Source organism: Engystomops pustulosus, chromosome 7, assembly GCF_040894005.1.
Source record: "Engystomops pustulosus chromosome 7, aEngPut4.maternal, whole genome shotgun sequence".
Taxonomy (NCBI): Eukaryota; Metazoa; Chordata; class Amphibia; order Anura; family Leptodactylidae; genus Engystomops; species Engystomops pustulosus.
In genome coordinates this window covers 11,949,161-11,973,351 of record NC_092417.1, presented here as the reverse complement: position 1 = coordinate 11,973,351, position 24,191 = coordinate 11,949,161, and the positions used below count along the sequence as shown (strand labels likewise).

Here is a 24,191-nt window from a genome sequence, read left to right as displayed (position 1 = left end):
GCTGTGTATCTAATCCTCTCCTGTGTGATGTGTGCTGTGGCCGCGCTATCCCTCCTCCTGGCCGCCAGGTGTCGCTGTGCTGTGGCCGCGCTTTCCCTCCTCCTGGCCGCCAGGTGTCGCTGTGTTGTGGCCGCGCTCTCCCACCTCTTGGCCGCCAGGTGTCGCTGCTGTGCTGTGGCCGCGCTCTCCCTTCTCCTGGCCGCGAGGTGTCGCTGTGTTGTGGCCGCTCTCCCACCTCTTGGCCGCCAGGTGTCGCTGCTGTGCTGTGGCCGCGCTCTCCCTCCTCCTGGCCGCCAGGTGTCGCTGCTGTGCTGTGGCCGCGCTCTCCCTCCTCTTGGCCGCCAAGTGTCACTGTGCTGTGGGCGCGCTCTCCCTCCTCCTGGCCGCCAGGTGTCGCTGCTGTGCTGTGGCCGCGCTCTCCCTCCTCCTGGCCGCCAGGTGTCGCTGTGCTGTGGCCGCGCTCTCCCTCCTCCTGGCCGCCAGGTGTCGCTGTGCTGTGGCCGCGCTCTCCCTCCTCCTGGCCGCCAGGTGTCGCTGTGCTGTGGCCGCGCTCTCCCTCCTCCTGGCCGCTAGGTGTCGCTGTGCTGTGGCCGCGCTCTCTCTCCGGGCTCCTCCTCTCTGGTCTCTGTACGGAAGAGTCCCGGAATATAAACAAGAGGCGGAGGAGCGCGGCCTGCAGACACAGGAGGAACAAGCCGCGAATACAGGAGGTGAGTGCGGCTGCAGGGGGTATATACCGTGTATCTACGTTGTATAGCAGTGTCTGTATATAGGAGACCCCTTACACTGCCTGTATATAGTACCGGGGGAGGTATATAGCTGTGTCTGTATACAGAAGACCCCCTACACTGCCTGTATATAGTACTGGGGGGTAAATAGCAGTGTCTGTATACAGGAGACCCCATACACTGCCTGTATATAGTACTGGGGGTTATATAGCTGTGTCTGTATATAGTACTGGGGGGAGGTATATAGCAGTGTCTGTATATAGTACTGGGGGGAGGTATATAGCAGTGTCTGTATACAGGAGACCCCATACACTGCCTGTATATAGTACTGGGGGTATATAGTAGTGTCTGTATACAGGAGACCCCATACACTGCCTGTATATAGTACTGGGGGGAGGTATATAGCAGTGTCTGTATACAGGAGACCCCATACACTGCCTGTATATAGTACTGGGGAGGTATATATGAGTATCTGTATACAGGAGACCCCATACACTGCCTGTATATAGTACTGGGGGGAGGTATATAGTAGTGTCTGTATACAGGAGACCCCATACACTGCCTGTATATAGTACTGGGGGGAGGTATATAGCAGTGTCTGTATACAGGAGACCCCATACACTGCCTGTATATAGTACTGGGGGGAGGTATATAGCAGTGTCTGTATACAGGAGACCCCATACACTGCCTGTATATAGTACTGGGGGGAGGTATATAGCAGTGTCTGTATACAGGAGACCCCATTCTTTAGAGAAGGTATCCAGCACACATGGGACTATGTAATCCAGGCTTTACCCCACTATAGCACGGAGCATGCACTGGTGCGGAGGATCAGCCGCACTGGGACACCGGTCACTGACAAGTGTAACAGAGAGAAACAATGTATATAATTACATCAATCGCAATATTCATCTCTCAGAAACCAACAGGATAAGAGAACTAGAGGGGACCCTGGGCTTGTCTGGTGTTTAGGAGAAGCTTTTCCCCGCGGTCTCCCCCTCCCTGAGGCTCCGTCACCTTCTCCATTCCCTGCCTCCCCCCGGGGAACCTCTCAGATGCTGCGGACATATTGGATAAGTTACTATGTGTAACATCAGCCGGGGGTTTCCTTATGTGAGTTTTTGGAGAATGAGACGTCCATCCTCCGTAGTGTTACAGGTGATGACATATAATGTGGTGATACAATGTATGTGCCTGTGTTATGTGTGATATTAGTGTTACAGGTGATGACATATAATGTGGTGATACAATGTATGTGCCTGTGTTATGTGTGATATTAGTGTTACAGGTAATGACATATAATGTGGTGATACAATGTATGTGCCTGTGTTATGTGTGATATTAGTGTTACAGGTGATGACATATAATGTGGTGATACAATGTATGTGCCTGTGTTATGTGTGATATTAGTGTTACAGGTGATGACATATAATGTGGTGATACAATGTATGTGCCTGTGTTATGTGTGATATTAGTGTTACAGGTGATGACATATAATGTGGTGATACAATGTATGTGCCTGTGTTATGTGTGATATTAGTGTTACAGGTGATGACATATAATGTGGTGATACAATGTATGTGCCTGTGTTATGTGTGATATTAGTGTTACAGGTGATGACATATAATGTGGTGATACAATGTATGTGCCTGTGTTATGTGTGATATTAGTGTTACAGGTGATGACATATAATGTGGTGATACAATGTATGTGCCTGTGTTATGTGTGATATTAGTGTTACAGGTAATGACATATAATGTGGTAATACAATGTATGTGCCTGTGTTATGTGTGATATTAGTGTTACAGGTGATGACATATAATGTGGTAATACAATGTATGTGCCTGTGTTATGTGTGATATTAGTGTTACAGGTGATTACATATAATGTGGTAATACAATGTATGTGCCTGTGTTATGTGTGATATTAGTGTTACAGGTGATGACATATAATGTGGTAATACAATGTATGTGCCTGTGTTATGTGTGATATTAGTGTTACAGGTGATGACATATAATGTGGTGATACAATGTATGTGCCTGTGTTATGTGTGATATTAGTGTTACAGGTGATGACATATAATGTGCTATTACAATGTATGTGCCTGTGTTATGTGTGATATTAGTGTTACAGGTAATGACATATAATGTGGTGATACAATGTATGTGCCTGTGTTATGTGTGATATTAGTGTTACAGGTGATGACATATAATGTGGTAATACAATGTATGTGCCTGTGTTATGTGTGATATTAGTGTTACAGGTGATGACATATAATGTGGTAATACAATGTATGTGCCTGTGTTATGTGTGATATTAGTGTTACAGGTGATGACATATAATGTGGTGATACAATGTATGTGCCTGTGTTATGTGTGATATTAGTGTTACAGGTGATGACATATAATGTGGTAATACAATGTATGTGCCTGTGTTATGTGTGATATTAGTGTTACAGGTGATGACATATAATGTGGTGATACAATGTATGTGCCTGTGTTATGTGTGATATTAGTGTTACAGGTGATGACATATAATGTGGTGATACAATGTATGTGCCTGTGTTATGTGTGATATTAGTGTTACAGGTGATGACATATAATGTGGTAATACAATGTATGTGCCTGTGTTATGTGTGATATTAGTGTTACAGGTGATGACATATAATGTGGTGATACAATGTATGTGCCTGTGTTATGTGTGATATTAGTGTTACAGGTGATGACATATAATGTGGTGATACAATGTATGTGCCTGTGTTATGTGTGATATTAGTGTTACAGGTGATGACATATAATGTGGTAATACAATGTATGTGCCTGTGTTATGTGTGATATTAGTGTTACAGGTGATGACATGTGGTAATACAATGTATGTGCCTGTGTTATGTGTGATATTAGTGTTACAGGTGATGACATATAATGTGGTGATACAATGTATGTGCCTGTGTTATGTGTGATATTAGTGTTACAGGTAATGACATATAATGTGGTGATACAATGTATGTGCCTGTGTTATGTGTGATATTAGTGTTACAGGTGATGACATATAATGTGGTGATACAATGTATGTGCCTGTGTTATGTGTGATATTAGTGTTACAGGTGATGACATATAATGTGGTGATACAATGTATGTGCCTGTGTTATGTGTGATATTAGTGTTACAGGTGATGACATATAATGTGGTGATACAATGTATGTGCCTGTGTGATATTAGTGTTACAGGTGATGACATATAATGTGGTAATACAATGTATGTGCCTGTGTTATGTGTGATATTAGTGTTACAGGTGATGACATATAATGTGGTGATACAATGTATGTGCCTGTGTTATGTGTGATATTAGTGTTACAGGTAATGACATATAATGTGGTGATACAATGTATGTGCCTGTGTTATGTGTGATATTAGTGTTACAGGTAATGACATATAATGTGGTGATACAATGTATGTGCCTGTGTTATGTGTGATATTAGTGTTACAGGTGATTACATATAATGTGGTGATACAATGTATGTGCCTGTGTTATGTGTGATATTAGTGTTACAGATAATGACATATAATGTGGTGATACAATGTATGTGCCTGTGTTATGTGTGATATTAGTGTTACAGGTGATGACATATAATGTGGTGATACAATGTATGTGCTTGTGTTATGTGTGATATCAGTGTTACAGGTGATGACATATAATGTGGTGATACAATGTATGTGCCTGTGTTATGTGTGATATTAGTGTTACAGGTGATTACATATAATGTGGTAATACAATGTATGTGCCTGTGTTATGTGTGATATCAGTGTTACAGGTGATTACATATAATGTGGTGATACAATGTATGTGCCTGTGTTATGTGTGATATTAGTGTTACAGGTGATGACATATAATGTGGTGATACAATGTATGTGCCTGTGTTATGTGTGATATTAGTGTTACAGGTGATGACATATAATGTGGTGATACAATGTATGTGCTTGTGTTATGTGTGATATCAGTGTTACAGGTGATGACATATAATGTGGTGATACAATGTATGTGCCTGTGTTATGTGTGATATTAGTGTTACAGGTGATTACATATAATGTGGTAATACAATGTATGTGCCTGTGTTATGTGTGATATCAGTGTTACAGGTGATTACATATAATGTGGTGATACAATGTATGTGCCTGTGTTATGTGTGATATTAGTGTTACAGGTGATGACATATAATGTGGTGATACAATGTATGTGCCTGTGTTATGTGTGATATTAGTGTTACAGGTGATGACATATAATGTGGTGATACAATGTATGTGCCTGTGTTATGTGTGATATTAGTGTTACAGGTGATTACATATAATGTGGTGATACAATGTATGTGCCTGTGTTATGTGTGATATTAGTGTTACAGGTGATGACATATAATGTGGTGATACAATGTATGTGCCTGTGTTATGTGTGATATTAGTGTTACAGGTGATGACATATAATGTGGTGATACAATGTATGTGCCTGTGTTATGTGTGATATTAGTGTTACAGGTGATGACATATAATGTGGTGATACAATGTATGTGCCTGTGTTATGTGTGATATTAGTGTTACAGGTGATGACATATAATGTGGTGATACAATGTATGTGCCTGTGTTATGTGTGATATTAGTGTTACAGGTGATGACATATAATGTGGTGATACAATGTATGTGCCTGTGTTATGTGTGATATTAGTGTTACAGGTGATGACATATAATGTGGTGATACAATGTATGCGCCTGTGTTATGTGTGATATTAGTGTTACAGGTGATGACATATAATGTGGTGATACAATGTATGTGCCTGTGTTATGTGTGATATTAGTGTTACAGGTGATGACATATAATGTGGTGATACAATGTATGTGCCTGTGTTATGTGTGATATTAGTGTTACAGGTGATGACATAATGTGGTGATACAATGTATGTGCCTGTGTTATGTGTGATATTAGTGTTACAGGTAATGACATATAATGTGGTAATACAATGTATGTGCCTGTGTTATGTGTGATATTAGTGTTACAGGTGATGACATATAATGTGGTAATACAATGTATGTGCCTGTGTTATGTGTGATATTAGTGTTACAGGTAATGACATATAATGTGGTGATACAATGTATGTGCTTGTGTTATGTGTGATATTAGTGTTACAGGTGATGACATATAATGTGGTAATACAATGTATGTGCCTGTGTTATGTGTGATATTAGTGTTACAGGTAATGACATATAATGTGGTGATACAATGTATGTGCCTGTGTTATGTGTGATATTAGTGTTACAGGTGATGACATATAATGTGCTATTACAATGTATGTGCCTGTGTTATGTGTGATATTAGTGTTACAGGTAATGACATATAATGTGGTGATACAATGTATGTGCCTGTGTTATGTGTGATATTAGTGTTACAGGTGATGACATATAATGTGGTAATACAATGTATGTGCCTGTGTTATGTGTGATATTAGTGTTACAGGTGATGACATATAATGTGGTGATACAATGTATGTGCCTGTGTTATGTGTGATATTAGTGTTACAGGTGATGACATATAATGTGGTAATACAATGTATGTGCTTGTGTTATGTGTGATATTAGTGTTACAGGTGATGACATATAATGTGGTGATACAATGTATGTGCCTGTGTTATGTGTGATATTAGTGTTACAGGTGATGACATGTGGTAATACAATGTATGTGCCTGTGTTATGTGTGATATTAGTGTTACAGGTGATGACATATAATGTGGTAATACAATGTATGTGCCTGTGTTATGTGTGATATTAGTGTTACAGGTGATGACATATAATGTGGTAATACAATGTATGTGCCTGTGTTATGTGTGATATTAGTGTTACAGGTGATGACATATAATGTGGTGATACAATGTATGTGCCTGTGTTATGTGTGATATTAGTGTTACAGGTGATGACATATAATGTGGTGATACAATGTATGTGCCTGTGTTATGTGTGATATTAGTGTTACAGGTGATGACATATAATGTGGTAATACAATGTATGTGCCTGTGTTATGTGTGATATTAGTGTTACAGGTGATGACATATAATGTGGTGATACAATGTATGTGCCTGTGTTATGTGTGATATTAGTGTTACAGGTGATGACATATAATGTGGTGATACAATGTATGTGCCTGTGTTATGTGTGATATTAGTGTTACAGGTGATGACATATAATGTGGTGATACAATGTATGTGCCTGTGTTATGTGTGATATTAGTGTTACAGGTGATGACATATAATGTGGTGATACAATGTATGTGCCTGTGTTATGTGTGATATTAGTGTTACAGGTGATGACATATAATGTGGTGATACAATGTATGTGCCTGTGTTATGTGTGATATTAGTGTTACAGGTGATGACATATAATGTGGTGATACAATGTATGTGCCTGTGTTATGTGTGATATTAGTGTTACAGGTGATGACATATAATGTGGTGATACAATGTATGTGCCTGTGTTATGTGTGATATTAGTGGTACAGGTGATGACATATAATGTGGTAATACAATGTATGTGCCTGTGTTATGTGTGATATTAGTGTTACAGGTGATGACATATAATGTGGTAATACAATGTATGTGCCTGTGTTATGTGTGATATTAGTGTTACAGGTGATGACATATAATGTGGTGATACAATGTATGTGCCTGTGTTATGTGTGATATTAGTGTTACAGGTGATGACATATAATGTGGTGATACAATGTATGTGCCTGTGTTATGTGTGATATTAGTGTTACAGGTGATGACATATAATGTGGTGATACAATGTATGTGCCTGTGTTATGTGTGATATTAGTGTTACAGGTGATGACATATAATGTGGTGATACAATGTATGTGCCTGTGTTATGTGTGATATTAGTGTTACAGGTGATGACATATAATGTGGTAATACAATGTATGTGCCTGTGTTATGTGTGATATTAGTGTTACAGGTGATGACATATAATGTGGTAATACAATGTATGTGCCTGTGTTATGTGTGATATTAGTGTTACAGGTAATGACATATAATGTGGTGATACAATGTATGTGCCTGTGTTATGTGTGATATTAGTGTTACAGGTGATGACATATAATGTGGTGATACAATGTATGTGCCTGTGTTATGTGTGATATTAGTGTTACAGGTGATGACATGTGGTAATACAATGTATGTGCCTGTGTTATGTGTGATATTAGTGTTACAGGTGATGACATATAATGTGGTAATACAATGTATGTGCCTGTGTTATGTGTGATATTAGTGTTACAGGTGATGACATATAATGTGGTGATACAATGTATGTGCCTGTGTTATGTGTGATATTAGTGTTACAGGTAATGACATATAATGTGGTAATACAATGTATGTGCCTGTGTTATGTGTGATATTAGTGTTACAGGTGATGACATATAATGTGGTAATACAATGTATGTGCCTGTGTTATGTGTGATATTAGTGTTACAGGTGATGACATATAATGTGGTGATACAATGTATGTGCCTGTGTTATGTGTGATATTAGTGTTACAGGTGATGACATATAATGTGGTGATACAATGTATGTGCCTGTGTTATGTGTGATATTAGTGTTACAGGTGATGACATATAATGTGGTGATACAATGTATGTGCCTGTGTTATGTGTGATATTAGTGGTGCAGGAGGTGATGGCATATAATGTGGTGATACAATGTATGTGCCTGTGTTATGTGTGATATTAGTGTTACAGGTGATGACATATAATGTGGTGATACAATGTATGTGCCTGTGTTATGTGTGATATTAGTGTTACAGGTGATGACATATAATGTGGTGATACAATGTATGTGCCTGTGTTATGTGTGATATTAGTGTTACAGGTGATGACATATAATGTGGTGATACAATGTATGTGCCTGTGTTATGTGTGATATTAGTGTTACAGGTGATGACATATAATGTGGTGATACAATGTATGTGCCTGTGTTATGTGTGATATTAGTGTTACAGGTGATGACATATAATGTGGTGATACAATGTATGTGCCTGTGTTATGTGTGATATTAGTGTTACAGGTGATGACATATAATGTGGTGATACAATGTATGTGCCTGTGTTATGTGTGATATTAGTGGTGCAGGAGGTGATGGCACCCGACACATGGATAGAGCCGCAGACCAGACACATTTATCCCTGTGTAGTATTTATCATGTGATCCTCCCTTGGAGACACCAGTGAAAACCCTTCTAGATGTTATATTAACCCCTTCATTTAGGCATTTATTTTTAATCTGGGTCCTGCTCTAAACCTGGAAGGTATTTCCTGATGATATTTTGTATTCTGTGCACTGGTGACTGTAACATGTAACAAATGTAAGCGAGTTATTTCTTTGTTATGGTAATATTCTTACTCCTATCCTCTCCATACTCGATCTTTCCTATTAACCTCTTTAATTCTTGTTTTAGCCGTCTCCATAGAGCCAGGTCTGGACCTCCTCGGTTTTAACAACAATTCCTCTGTAATCTGATGAGTTCAGCGTATGTAACATTGTCTGTGACGTGTGCTGGAGGACATGAGGTCACTAGTAATATCCTATTACCAGCCACTGGATTGCCACAAGGGGAAACTTCTACTTTACTATTATGACTCGACAAGGTAACATCCAAACAAATCCATCTCATTCCCTCCATAGTTGTGAGTGAATCTCATTAGTATTCAAAGGAGTAACAAACTGTAACCAATCCAATTCTGAACCTTTCCAAATCCATAACAAATAATCTATAAAGCGGCCAGACCACCTTATAGATGAGATAAGGGATTGTTATCCGAAAATATATATATTGCTTTTCCCATTGGATCATAAAGATGTTTGCAAGGGAGGGGGGAAACTTTGCTCCCATGGGAGCCCCCCCCCCCCCCCTCCACTTGTAAATAATACTCCTGATCGAACATAAAGAAATTATTACACAAGTATGGACTGTATTCCTCGAGCTCTGGGGAGCATGGACTGTGTTCCTTCAGTTCTGGGGAGTATGGACTGTATTCCTTCAGATATTGCCATACTATGTGGGATGGAGGAATACAATGCGGTCACATCACACGTGGCCCAGCTATAACTCTCCCCCCACTATGATTGGTCCATGATCTGTAATAGTTGTTTAGTGTCCCTCAAAAACCTGGAGTGACTGAGGCTAAAGGCTGGAGATAATGATCAGGACCGTCTCCCAGTCTCTCCCCAAGGCCCCCTATACCTGTGACAATAGGTCTACAGGGAGGAGGGGAAATGCCCTTGTGACCCCTGGGGAGGGAGTGGGAGACTGGCAGGACCGGATGGGGCACATACAGGTATTCCTTCAATTACAGATCAAAAACTCCCAAATCCAGACCGTCCAGAAGAGGTTTCTCTAATCTCGTTAAACAAGTAAGTGTGGGATCGCCGGGTAGTTTCCCAAATGTCTTATCATCCTGTAACATAGCCTCATGGAGTTTATTGTATAGGATAGCCTTCATCACTGCCCCCCCCCCCCCCCGCATTCCTTACTATTACATCTGCGTCATCTTTTATCTCTCTCAACGCTCTTCTCTCCCACCTTATGATGGATTTTGTAGATCAAACTAATGATTAAACTCTCAAAGGTCTAATGAATCTTTGCTGATAATTATATAGGGCAGGATTTCTCCAGCAGTGACCCGGCGTTTGATCCGGTTATGTCTAGGAAGGAGTATGTGGACAGACTTCAGGATCTAGTGGAGAAAGAACTCACCGCCATTATATTAGAACGTAAATTCTGCCCTGTCTGAGTATCTTTCACTCTGGGAGAGGAAAAAGCATTGAAAGAGATAAAAGATGGCGCAGGTGTAATAGTAAGGAATGCAGCGGGGGGGGGGGGGGGGGAGTGATGAAGGCTGCCCTATACAATAAACTCCATGAGGCTATGTTACAGGATGATAAGACATTTGGGAAACTACCCGGCGATCCCACACTTACTTGTTTAACTAAACCAGAAAAACCTCTTCTGGACGTTCTGGCTTTGGGAGTTTTTTATCTGTAATTGAAGGAATACCTGTATGTGCCCCATCCGGTCCTGCCAGTCTCCCACTCCCTCCCCAAGGGTCACAAGGGCATTTTCCCTCCTCCCTGTAGACCTATTGTCCCAGGTATAGGGGGCCTTGGGGAGAGACTGGGAGACTGGCTGATCATTATCTCCAGCCTTTAGCCTCAGTCACTCCAGGTTTTTGAGGGACACTAAACCACTATTACAGATCATGGACCAATCATAGTGGGGGGAGAGTTATAGCTGGGCCACGTGTGATGTAACCGCATTGTATGATGATCCAATGGGAAAAGCAATATATATATTTTCGGATAACAATCCCCCCCCCCCCCCATCTATAAGGTGGTACGGCCGCTTTATAGATGATTTGTTATGGATTTGGAAAGGTTCAGAATTGGATTGGTTACAGTTTGTTACTCCTTTGAATACTAATGATATTCACTCACAACTATGGAGGGAATGAGATGGATGTTACCTTGTCACGTCATAATAGTAAAGTAGAAGTTTCCCCTTGTGGCAATCCAGTGGCTGGTAATAGGATATAACTAGTGACCTCATGTCCTCCAGCACACGTCACAGACAATATTCCATACGGTGAACTCATCAGATTACAGAGGTTTTTTGAAAATCAATGTGATGCACCATAAATGTGTCTAGTCTGCGGCTCTATCCATGTGTCGGGTGCCATCACCTCCTGCACCACTAATATCACACATAACACAGGCACATACATTGTATCACCACATTATATGTCATCACCTGTAACACTAATATCACACATAACACAAGCACATACATTGTATTACCACATTATATGTCATCACCTGTAACACTAATATCACACATAACACAGGCACATACATTGTATCACCACATTATATGTCATTACCTGTAACACTAATATCACACATAACACAGGCACATACATTGTATCACCACATTATATGTCATCACCTGTAACACTAATATCACACATAACACAGGCACATACATTGTATTACCACATTATATGTCATCACCTGTAACACTAATATCACACATAACACAGGCACATACATTGTATTACCACATTATATGTCATCACCTGTAACACTAATATCACACATAACACAAGCACATACATTGTATCACCACATTATATGTCATCACCTGTAACACTAATATCACACATAACACAAGCACATACATTGTATCACCACATTATATGTCATTACCTGTAACACTAATATCACACATAACACAGGCACATACATTGTATTACCACATTATATGTCATCACCTGTAACACTAATATCACACATAACACAGGCACATACATTGTATCACCACATTATATGTCATCACCTGTAACACTAATATCACACATAACACAGGCACATACATTGTATCACCACATTATATGTCATCACCTGTAACACTAATATCACACATAACACAGGCACATACATTGTATCACCACATTATATGTCATCACCTGTAACACTAATATCACACATAACACAGGCACATACATTGTATCACCACATTATATGTCATCACCTGTAACACTAATATCACACATAACACAGGCACATACATTGTATCACCACATTATATGTCATCACCTGTAACACTAATATCACACATAACACAGGCACATACATTGTATCACCACATTATATGTCATCACCTGTAACACTAATATCACACATAACACAGGCACATACATTGTATTACCACATTATATGTCATCACCTGTAACACTAATATCACACATAACACAGGCACATACATTGTATCACCACATTATATGTCATCACCTGTAACACTAATATCACACATAACACAGGCACATACATTGTATCACCACATTATATGTCATCACCTGTAACACTAATATCACACATAACACAGGCACATACATTGTATCACCACATTATATGTCATCACCTGTAACACTAATATCACACATAACACAGGCACATACATTGTATTACCACATTATATGTCATCACCTGTAACACTAATATCACACATAACACAGGCACATACATTGTATCACCACATTATATGTCATCACCTGTAACACTAATATCACACATAACACAGGCACATACATTGTATCACCACATTATATGTCATTACCTGTAACACTAATATCACACATAACACAGGCACATACATTGTATTACCACATTATATGTCATCACCTGTAACACTAATATCACACATAACACAGGCACATACATTGTATTACCACATTATATGTCATCACCTGTAACACTAATATCACACATAACACAGGCACATACATTGTATCACCACATTATATGTCATCACCTGTAACACTAATATCACACATAACACAGGCACATACATTGTATCACCACATTATATGTCATCACCTGTAACACTAATATCACACATAACACAGGCACATACATTGTATTACCACATTATGTCATTACCTGTAACACTAATATCACACATAACACAGGCACATACATTGTATTACCACATTATATGTCATCACCTGTAACACTAATATCACACATAACACAGGCACATACATTGTATCACCACATTATATGTCATCACCTGTAACACTAATATCACACATAACACAGGCACATACATTGTATTACCACATTATATGTCATCACCTGTAACACTACGGAGGATGGACGTCTAATTCTCCAAAAACTCGCGTAGATCGCCGTTTAAGATCGCATTAGGACCTATTGTCAGCCTCGGTATCGCGCAGCACGTTACCTGAGACTAGACAAGCTGTGCAGTGCTAGAGGAGAGGAGGCGCGGTGTGGCGCTCCACCGCGATCCCCTCATACTTCACAGCGGACACATGCACACAGCGGTGTCGCGCTGTGCAGCAACTAAGGTCCTTTGCGATCTCTCATTAAGAGTGAACCACATAGCACTGTCCTAGATCCCCACTACCGAATAGAAGTGGGATCCAGCTATCTCACAGGAGGGATTAAAGAAATCATAAGGGGACTCCCACCTGTATCTTTATCCCTAGGAGATACTCTGTACAATTTGTGGCTGGGGCAACAGCGTGGCAACGATAATTTTGCCACGTTTGTTAGACTATTTATATTAATTAAGAGTACAGACTCTAGATTTTAAAACAACAATAAAAGTTAATTTTTATTACACTCACAACTTTTTCTTTCTCCTACATATTCCCCTTCCCTTTTGCTTTTCTGAGATTACGTTAATAGGTGGTGCACACCGTGAATGCTCTATCATTTGAACACACCGCGTGTATTCTGTATACAGGAGACCCCATACACTGCCTGTATATAGTACTGGGGGGAGGTATATAGCCGTGTCTGTATATAGTACTGGGGGGAGGTATATAGCAGTGTCTGTATATAGTACTGGGGGGGGGGTATATAGCAGTGTCTGTATATAGTACTGGGGGGGGGGGTATATAGCAGTGTCTATATATAGTACTGGGGGGAGGTATATAGCAGTGTCTGTATATAGTACTGGGGGGGGGGGGGTATATAGCAGTGTCTGTATATAGGAGACCCCATGCACTGCCTGTAACTTTATTGCTGTTTCCCGTCTCTCCGCAGACGTCTTTGCCCCCTGCTTGTGGCCATCTTGCCCGGACTCCTTGCGCCCCCTACAGGACACGTGCGTCATGTGATCTCTGAGGCCTTTTTCTTGTTTTCTTCACCTAATTTTTTGCCTCCTTTTCACTATTTTTAGTGTGTTTGATGGAGACTTGTGACTGTTACTGATCACTCACCAGACGCCATACGATGTTGGACATGGGGCGGTTTTGAGGAGCCCCGGATATTATATTTATAAGGTTTTTTTTTTTTTGGTCCTATTTTTTGGAAACCCCTTTTGTATTTTTTGTACAGTTTTGTAAGTTTTTGGTAGAAGTTCCTCTTCATGGAGTCATCGGGGAGCGACGTAATGGATCAGGGAAAGGTCGCACCCATCGTGCCCCGGCAGGCGGAAAATTGTGAGGTTCCCCCCAGCGAGGGGTTAATGGAAGAAGCTGCAGGAACCAACTCGGACCCTCGGGAGAAAAGCTCCGACTTGGCTTCAGAGGAGACGACCGGGAGAAGCCGAGAGACATCCGAGGAGGGAGAAGCCTCCGGGTCCAGTGACAGCAGCAGCTACAGCACCAGCACCCGGCCCAGTGACACCCAGTCTGATTTCGGAGCGGAGGACGTGATCTCCCAGTCCATTCCGGATACGAGCAAACCCAGCGAGACGTCCGCGTCACTAGAATCCGAGCCGGGAGCGAGTGGCCCGACCTCCGAGACCGAGAACCCGTCCCTACAGAACCTGCTGTGCTCCAGCGCCACCGTCAGCCCCTGCGAGGAGGCCATGGAATCCGGGGCATCTAAGGCGGCGGCAGCGACCGGGGCGGCAGGGACGGACTATTACTTTGTAAAGTGGATAAATTGGAAGGGGGAGCGGACGCCGGTGATCACCCAGAGCGAGAACGGACCCTGCCCCCTCATCGCCATCATGAATATTCTGTTTCTGCGTTGGAAGGTTTGTACGTTACATCCTGTATTATACTCCAGAGCTGCACTCACTATTCTGCTGGTGCAGTCACTGTGTACATACATGACATTACTTATCCTGTACTGATCCTGAGTTACATCCTGTATTATACTCCAGAGCTGCACTCACTATTCTGCTGCTGGTGCAGTCACTGTGTACATACATGACATTACTTATCCTGTACTGATCCTGAGTTACATCCTGTATTATACTCCAGAGCTGCACTCACTATTCTGCTGCTGGTGCAGTCACTGTGTACATACATGACATTACTTATCCTGTACTGATCCTGAGTTACATCCTGTATTATACTCCAGAGCTGCACTCACTATTCTGCTGCTGGTGCAGTCACTGTGTACATACATGACATTACTTATCCTGTACTGATCCTGAGTTACATCCTGTATTATACTCCAGAGCTGCACTCACTATTCTGCTGGTGCAGTCACTGTGTACATACATGTCATTAGTTATCCTGTACTGATCCTGAGTTACATCCTGTATTATACCCCAGAGCTGCTCTCACTATTCTGCTGGTGCAGTCACTGTGTACATACATGACATTACTTATCCTGTATTATACTCCAGAGCTGCACTCACTATTCTGCTGCTGGTGCAGTCACTGTGTACATACATGACATTACTTATCCTGTACTGATCCTGAGTTACATCCTGTATTATACCGCAGAGCTGCACTCACTATTCTGCTGCTGGTGCAGTCACTGTGTACATACATGACATTACTTATCCTGTACTGATCCTGAGTTACATCCTGTATTATACTCCAGAGCTGCCCTCACTATTCTGCTGCTGGTGCAGTCACTGTGTACATACATGACATTACTTATCATGTACTGATCCTGAGTTACATCCTGTATTATACCCCAGAGCTGCACTCACTATTCTGCTGCTGGTGCAGTCACTGTGTACATACATGACATTACTTATCCTGTACTGATCCTGAGTTACATCCTGTATTATACCGCAGAGCTGCACTCACTATTCTGCTGCTGCTGCAGTCACTGTGTACATACATGACATTACTTATCCTGTACTGATCCTGAGTTACATCCTGTATTATACTCCAGAGCTGCACTCACTATTCTACTGCTGGTGCAGTCACTGTGTACATACATGACATTACTTATCCTGTACTGATCCTGAGTTACATCCTGTATTATACCCCAGAGCTGCACTCACTATTCTGCTGCTGGTGCAGTCACTGTGTACATACATGACATTACTTATCCTGTACTGATCCTGAGTTACATCCTGTATTATACTCCAGAGCTGCACTCACTATTCTGCTGGTGCAGTCACTGTGTACATACATGACATTACTTATCCTGTACTGATCCTGAGTTACATCCTGTATTATAGCCCAGAGCTGCACTCACTATTCTGCTGCTGGTGCAGTCACTGTGTACATACATGACATTACTTATCCTGTACTGATCCTGAGTTACATCCTGTATTATACTCCAGAGCTGCACTCACTATTCTGCTGCTGGTGCAGTCACTGTGTACATACATGACATTACTTATCCTGTACTGATCCTGAGTTACATCCTGTATTATACTCCAGAGCTGCACTCACTATTCTGCTGGTGCAGTCACTGTGTATATACATGACATTACTTATCCTGTACTGATCCTGAGTTACATCCTGTATTATACCCCAGAGCTGCTCTCACTATTCTGCTGGTGCAGTCACTGTGTACATACATGACATTACTTATCCTGTATTATACTCCAGAGCTGCACTCACTATTCTGCTGCTGGTGCAGTCACTGTGTACATACATGACATTACTTATCCTGTACTGATCCTGAGTTACATCCTGTATTATACCGCAGAGCTGCACTCACTATTCTGCTGCTGCTGCAGTCACTGTGTACATACATGACATTACTTATCCTGTACTGATCCTGAGTTACATCCTGTATTATACTCCAGAGCTGCACTCACTATTCTACTGCTGGTGCAGTCACTGTGTACATACATGACATTACTTATCCTGTACTGATCCTGAGTTACATCCTGTATTATACCCCAGAGCTGCACTCACTATTCTGCTGCTGGTGCAGTCACTGTGTACATACATGACATTACTTATCCTGTACTGATCCTGAGTTACATCCTGTATTATACTCCAGAGCTGCACTCACTATTCTGCTGGTGCAGTCACTGTGTACATACATGACATTACTTATCCTGTACTGATCCTGAGTTACATCCTGTATTATAGCCCAGAGCTGCACTCACTATTCTGCTGCTGGTGCAGTCACTGTGTACATACATGACATTACTTATCCTGTACTGATCCTGAGTTACATCCTGTATTCTACTCCAGAGCTGCACTCACTATTCTGCTGCTGGTGCAGTCACTGTGTACATACATGACATTACTTATCCTGTACTGATCCTGAGTTACATCCTGTATTATACCCCAGTGCTGCACTCACTATTCTGCTGCTGGTGCAGTCCTTCTGTTGATCTATGGGGAGGGGTCCTGTATAGTACATAGTATAGGACCGTACCTACATCAGGAATGCAGGGAGCAGGTTGTGTTGTATTATACCAGACACGGCCGGTGCGGTGTTGGTACAGTGTGTCCTGCAGTCCTTACCTGATCGTTATCTTGTATACACTATCAACATGAGATGTATCCAGGGCAGGTCACAGTATACAGGTCACAGTATACAGGTCACAGTATACAGGTCACAGTATACAGGTGCGGGTAACATTGTATAACACATCACAGCCCTCCCCACCGCCTTGTACTGCTCTGCACAGACCCTGAACCAGCAGGTGGAAATGAGCAGAATCCTTAATGCAGCTCTGGATGAGTGTAAAATCTATATATCCCCGTACCCAATTTTGCCCCAAAAATGTCTTCTAAAGGGGTGGTTTCCTAGTGAGGGTCTATGGAGACGAAGTATGTAGATTTAACCATTTCTGTGTCTCTTTTTAGGTGAAACTCCCCCCTCAGAAGGAGCTGATCACATCGGAGGAGCTGATGGCGCACCTCGGTAAGAGGGGGTTCTCTTGTAATGGACACCCCCCTCCCCCCATTTTTCTCCGGCTTTGTGAGATCCTTATAGGAGATGAACGTTGTAGTAAACATCACGCGCTCTGCTCTCCAGCTGTTATATGCACACAGTGTGAACACATTCCCGGGGAGAGAGCCAGGGCTGGTGTTTGCTCAGTACTCAGCACCCATCAGCCTCTCCGCCAGATTATCGGCTGCTAACCCCTTCACTGCTGCAGTGCTGAAACCTTTTACCTTTATTACTCTGTAAGACCTCTGCAGTGTGTGGTCTTGTTGATACTCTTGACTTGATGTCATAACCGAGTAACTCCCACCTCCTTCCTGACTACACATATGACTCTCGTTGTCAGATGTATATGTAGTGCTGTTATGTAGGTCTAAACATCAGGTGAATACGTCCTCTTTTCTTTCTGTAGGTGACTGCATTCTGTCCATCCAGCCACAGGAGAACTCGGAGGCGCTTCAGCTCAACTTCCAGCAGGTAAGTAACTGTCTCCATCATGCCCCCTGCTGTTGCTCACTGGTAATTGCACCCCCATGATGTTATAAACGACGTCCCGAATGATGCTATATACTTAATACAGCCCTGCACCCCATGATGTCGCATACTTGTCATACACTCGCTGACCCCCTTCTATCTTGTTGCAGAATGTGAACGACGCCATGACGGTGCTGCCCAAGCTCTCCACAGGGCTGGACGTCAACGTACGCTTCACAGGTGTAGCGGATTTTGAGTACACCCCGGAGTGCATCGTGTTTGACCTCCTAAATATTCCACTGTACCACGGCTGGTTGGTGGACCCTCAGGTACCCTTTCACTACCCTCTGGGACCTTGTGTCCTGTGCTCCTAGATACAGACGCCTCCTTATTAAATCACATTTACAGTAGTGGTAAGGGATCCCCTCATCTATGTAAGGTCCTGGGAGGACTGTAGTGAAGTTGTACATAACAGGGGGGTAGCACATTTCTCAGTTTGGAAGTATAACCCTCATCATTGCTCCAGCAGAGCTCAGAGGTCGTCCAGGCTGTGGGGAAGCTGAGCTACAACCAACTGGTGGAGAAGATCATCACCTGCAAGCACTCCAGCGACCCCAACCAGGTGACCGAAGGTAAGGGGCCTGCGTCCGCCATCCAACTACAGGGGTTGTCCCACTAGATACATGTATCCTCTATGCATGGGGGGCCCCTAGGGGGATCATCAAGCTGATACATGTGGGTGTCGTGTGTCCGCAGGTCTCCTGGCGGAGCAGTTCCTGGAGTCCTCGGCGGCACAGCTGACCTATCACGGGCTGTGTGAGCTGATGGCGGCGGTGAAGGAGGGGGAGCTCAGCGTCTTCTTCCGGAACAATCACTTCAGCACACTGATAAAGCACAAGGTAAGTCCTGCCACCGCCACCCCGTGCCCTCTGACCTCAGCTGTACATGTCTCATCGCTGTCTCCGCCCCCTGCAGGGTCACCTGTACCTGTTGGTCACAGACCAGGGCTTCCTGCAGGAGGAGAAGGTGATCTGGGAGAGTCTGCACAACGTGGAGGGCGACAGCTGCTTCTGCGACTCCGACTTCCACCTGACGCAGCACCTGGAGAAGGAGGCGTCGTTCAGCTCCCCGCAGCAGCTGCAGCAGCGACAGGTGGATCAGGTACGTAGCACCTCCCAGGGCGGGGACTCTAACCTCCTAGGGGTCTGTAATATCGGGGTGATCACATGATCTCTTCTCCGGCAGGATTACATGATCGCGCTGTCCCTGCAGCAGCAGCAACAAGGAGCTCTGCCCATGAGTGACCTGGAGCTGGCCCGACAGCTGCAGAAAGAGGAGTATCAGCAGCAGGCCCCGGCCCAGGCGCCCCCGCAATCCCCCCAGCAGGTAGGTGACCTCACACTCCGAGTCTTGGGTGCAGGATCCTGGTTTCTGAGGCTGCCCCCTTGCTGTCCCTTCTTCTGGCCACCAGGTGGCGCCCTGGTCCTGCCATCCTCCGCTGGCTCTTAGTCATAGTATACGGAGGGCGGGTGCACGGTCCTGTCCCATTATATAGGTTATTACATAGGTTCCTGGAAATAGCTGAGAAATCTCCTATAATCACCCTGTAGCGATGAGTCAGCGCCCCACGTGTAATCCCGCAGCTCATCGCGTCTCGTGTCTTCTCTCTCTCTCCCCAGGCCCGGCCTCAGACATCGGGGCGTCCGTCCAGGCAGCAAAAGAACGACTGCGTCCTGTTATAGCCCCGGCACCTCCTACACTATGGAATCCAGGGTACCACCACCACCAGGGGGCGCAGCACAGACCCCTCCCCCACTGCAAGGAGGCGGAGTACAGCCACCCGGGTCCTAGCGAGTGACTATGTCCTTGTAATATAACAGTCAGGAGAGACCCTGCCCGATCCTCAACCTACTGCTACCCCCCCCCCCTTCTTCTACCCCATGGGGGTAAAAATTGTCCTTACAGAGGCGCCACCTCTGCACACCACTACAAGAGAGACTTGTATACCTGATCTTATACTCCAGTCCCTGCCAGAGCTGCATTTAAGTAAAAAAAAAACTCAGTTACTCTTCTTAGTAACGGGCCGGGATTTTTTGTTGGCCTAATAATAATAATGATTATTTATATAGCGGCATCGTATCCAGTATCAGAGCGGGTGCACAGACACGCCCCCTGTGACCAGGTCCATGGAGCGGGTGCACAGACACGCCCCCTGTGACCAGGTCCATGGAGCGGGTGCACAGACACGCCCCCTGTGACCAGGTCCATGGAGCGGGTGCACAGACACGCCCCCTGTGACCAGGTCCATGGAGCGGGTGCACAGACACGCCCCCTGTGACCAGGTCCATGGAGCGGGTGCACAGACACGCCCCCTGTGACCAGGTCCATGGAGCGGGTGCACAGACACGCCCCCTGTGACCAGGTCCATGGTAACGCCTTATGCACAGGACGAATAACAGAGGAACGCTATAATGTAGATTCTTATACAATATGGTAATAATATGAAGAAATTGTGTCCGGAGGGGTGAAGGTCCCCTCTAAGGGCAGCCGGGTGGGGGGCTGTAAATGCAGCTTTGGTTGTGACAGGAGGATGGGATCACTCCCCGGGTGGGGATGGTTCAGTCTGAATATAACGGTCCTGGGGGTGGGGCTTATCCGCCATAGGGAGGAGTCAGTGAAGTGATGATGGGGCAGGCGGACAGTCCTAAAGGGGAACGCTCACCCCTTATAACTGGAGCGTCTCTGCCCCCTGCCGAGGAAAGTGAGTCGTCCCCAAATATTTCCTGCCTTCAGTGATGAGCTATACAAGACACACAAGGGCTCCTCCTCCTCATACTTTGCTGCAGATAGTAACGTGAACCTTCCCTTTAATGATCCCTTTAATGAAGGGATTGCCTTCTATATCTCTGGGTCAGGTTCCCCTAAGGGAGGTTCTGCTCTTTTGTTATGGCTCCTCCTCCACACATGTAAATACTGGGGTTTCCTGTTTTTGGTCAGCACTGCTATTTAGCCCCACCCCCAAAGCCCATCCTGATCCTCCTGCTGCTGCTGCTGCTGCTATGGACCAATGTTTTGTATTCTCGATCGCTGTATAAAATCTCTTACCCCAAGTGTCCTTGTGAACGGACTAACAGACGGAAGGTGCCCCTGCCGCTTCAGTGTCTGGATAGAGCAGCGCGCGGAGCTCCACCACGGACCTTGTACTGCTCTCCAGTTACCTGCCACAACTGCAATTACACCGGGTCTCTACTTTGTTCTGAGTTAACATCTCCCAGCACCCCTTGCTGATTCAGTGTCTTGGCTCTGCACCAGAGGATTGTAGATAACACACTTTACCTTCCACAACTGCATTTACAACTCAGCTGTTTTCACTTTAGCTCTGAGTCCCTTGCTGGTTCAGTGTCTGGATCCTGCACCAGAACATGGCAGATAACCCGCTTCACTTACCTTATACTGTATTTGGTTTTCACAACTGCATTCACAACTTTGTTGGTTCCCATCTCCATCTAAGTTGACATCTCGCAGCACCCCCTGCTGGTTCATGGTCTGCACCAGAAGATCGTAGATAAGTTCTCTTGCACTAGATTTTAGCTTCTCCCACTAGTACATCCATGAAATCTGCAGGCGTCTTCTTGGCTCTGAGTTTACATCTCGCAGCACCCCCTGCTGGTTCACCTTCTCTAATGACTGATTGGCTCAGAATTTGTAATTAGCAGTATTTTTAATGCAGTTCCGGTTGTGACTGGGGGGTAACTTGAGATCAGAACAAAGTAAGTAAACCTGTTTTTATAGATCGGACCCAGTTTTGAGGCGGGGTCCACTTTACACCACATGGTTTGGGTTCGGGAGAACCTGCCCAGCCCATAGTCATTTTGTAGGCTTTATTTTGGGGTCCCAATTGCCCTCAGTACCTTCTTCAGCCTCCAGACCACAGGATCACCTTCCCATATTCTCCTGCTGGACACGAAGCACTCGACCCGAAAAGCTCATGACCAGAACCACTCTCTTCTCATTCTCTTGTTTTGCCCCCCCCCTCCCGGCCGTCCTGAGGGCCGACACTGTGAGCAGCTTTTGCACTGTGTAGAGTTGATGATCCCGTAGGTGAACTATACAATAAATTCTTTATATCCCACTGCTGCCTCCTGCATCTTCTGTCCACTCTGGAAAAGCTGGGTGAAGACCAATTATGGCCGCCGCCTCTTTCAGGAGTCTGGGAAAGCTGGGTGAGGGTTGTGGTCTAACTACTATCACATTGGATCGGTCACATCCCCCAAGTCTAGAACTGAAGAAAAGATCATCTGTATCTGGAACCTGAGTGTTTATTGTAACTGCTCCATGTGTACAGGAGGGTAGCCTCACACTGCTGTGCACTTGGCTCTCTGCATTGATCTGTTCACAGTCCTGCCCCTCTGTTCTGGGTGACTGCTGCAGTATTTAATCAGAAGCCTTTACCCAGAACATAAGTGAGAGTCTGTGGGGCAACTCAGTGCAGAGAGCTAAGAGCACAGCAGTGTGAGGACGAGGCCCCAGCCTGGAATATCCTGGAATATAAATCCATATTTCACAGTTTATATTCCAGGATTGTACAGTTCTGCTGCTACTAACAACCTACAAGAAGGTCTGATTACACAGCTCTGCATAGAAAAAACATAACACTGTCTGCAGTAAGCACAGAGCACAGCAGTGTGAGGATACATTACAATCCTGGAATATAAAACTGTTTCACAGTCCTGCTGCTACTACCAACATACACAGTGTTAGGCTTTCATCTCTCTCCACGTCTGATTACACATCCCTCTTTACAGTATATATTCATCAATTTAAAGGGATATTCCCATAATATGGAAGACCTCAAGTGATCGGGTCGGGGTGTGAAAGACCAGAACCACTACTTACTCCGATTCCCGTGTTGCTCTGATACTTCCAGTTTTGGACCTGTGCAAGGTTCTGACTAGTCATGGGACCAACTTCATAAATATTCGTGGAAAACCCCTTTAAGACGGTGTATAAAACCTGCGTAAAGGGTCTCGACCTCTCACAGTAAGAGGTTTAGAGGGTCAGGAGGTCGCCCTGTCATTGTGGATTTGGAGCGTCAGGATAGAGGCCTCTTATCCCCCGGCTGGAGGGAGACCCCGTACACAGAGGGGTCAGGATAGACGTCACCGCCACAAGCCATCTGCTCTATAGTAACACAGCGACCACGAGCATAATACAGGGAGAGCACAAGAAGAAGTGACACCCCCCCCCCCCCCCTTGGGTTGGTAACCCCTTAACGACCTCGCCCTTCCCCCCCCCCCCCCCCCCCCAATTTTTCACTCTCCACCTTCAAGA

At 44.1% G+C, this 24,191-nt stretch overlaps 1 protein-coding gene across 1 annotated transcript; it reads left to right on the top strand.

Moving 5' to 3' along the window:
- Positions 1–492: 492 nt before the first annotated feature.
- Positions 493–22,992, top strand: MINDY1 (MINDY lysine 48 deubiquitinase 1). The gene is made up of 10 exons (XM_072114777.1): positions 493–710; positions 14,379–15,318; positions 18,305–18,362; positions 18,799–18,863; positions 19,031–19,189; positions 19,390–19,492; positions 19,617–19,759; positions 19,836–20,021; positions 20,106–20,246; positions 20,540–22,992. Exons 2-10 carry the CDS (start codon positions 14,704–14,706, stop codon positions 20,600–20,602), a joined length of 1,533 nt encoding a protein of 510 aa, XP_071970878.1. The 5' UTR covers positions 493–710; positions 14,379–14,703; the 3' UTR covers positions 20,603–22,992.
- Positions 22,993–24,191: the final 1,199 nt, after the last annotated feature.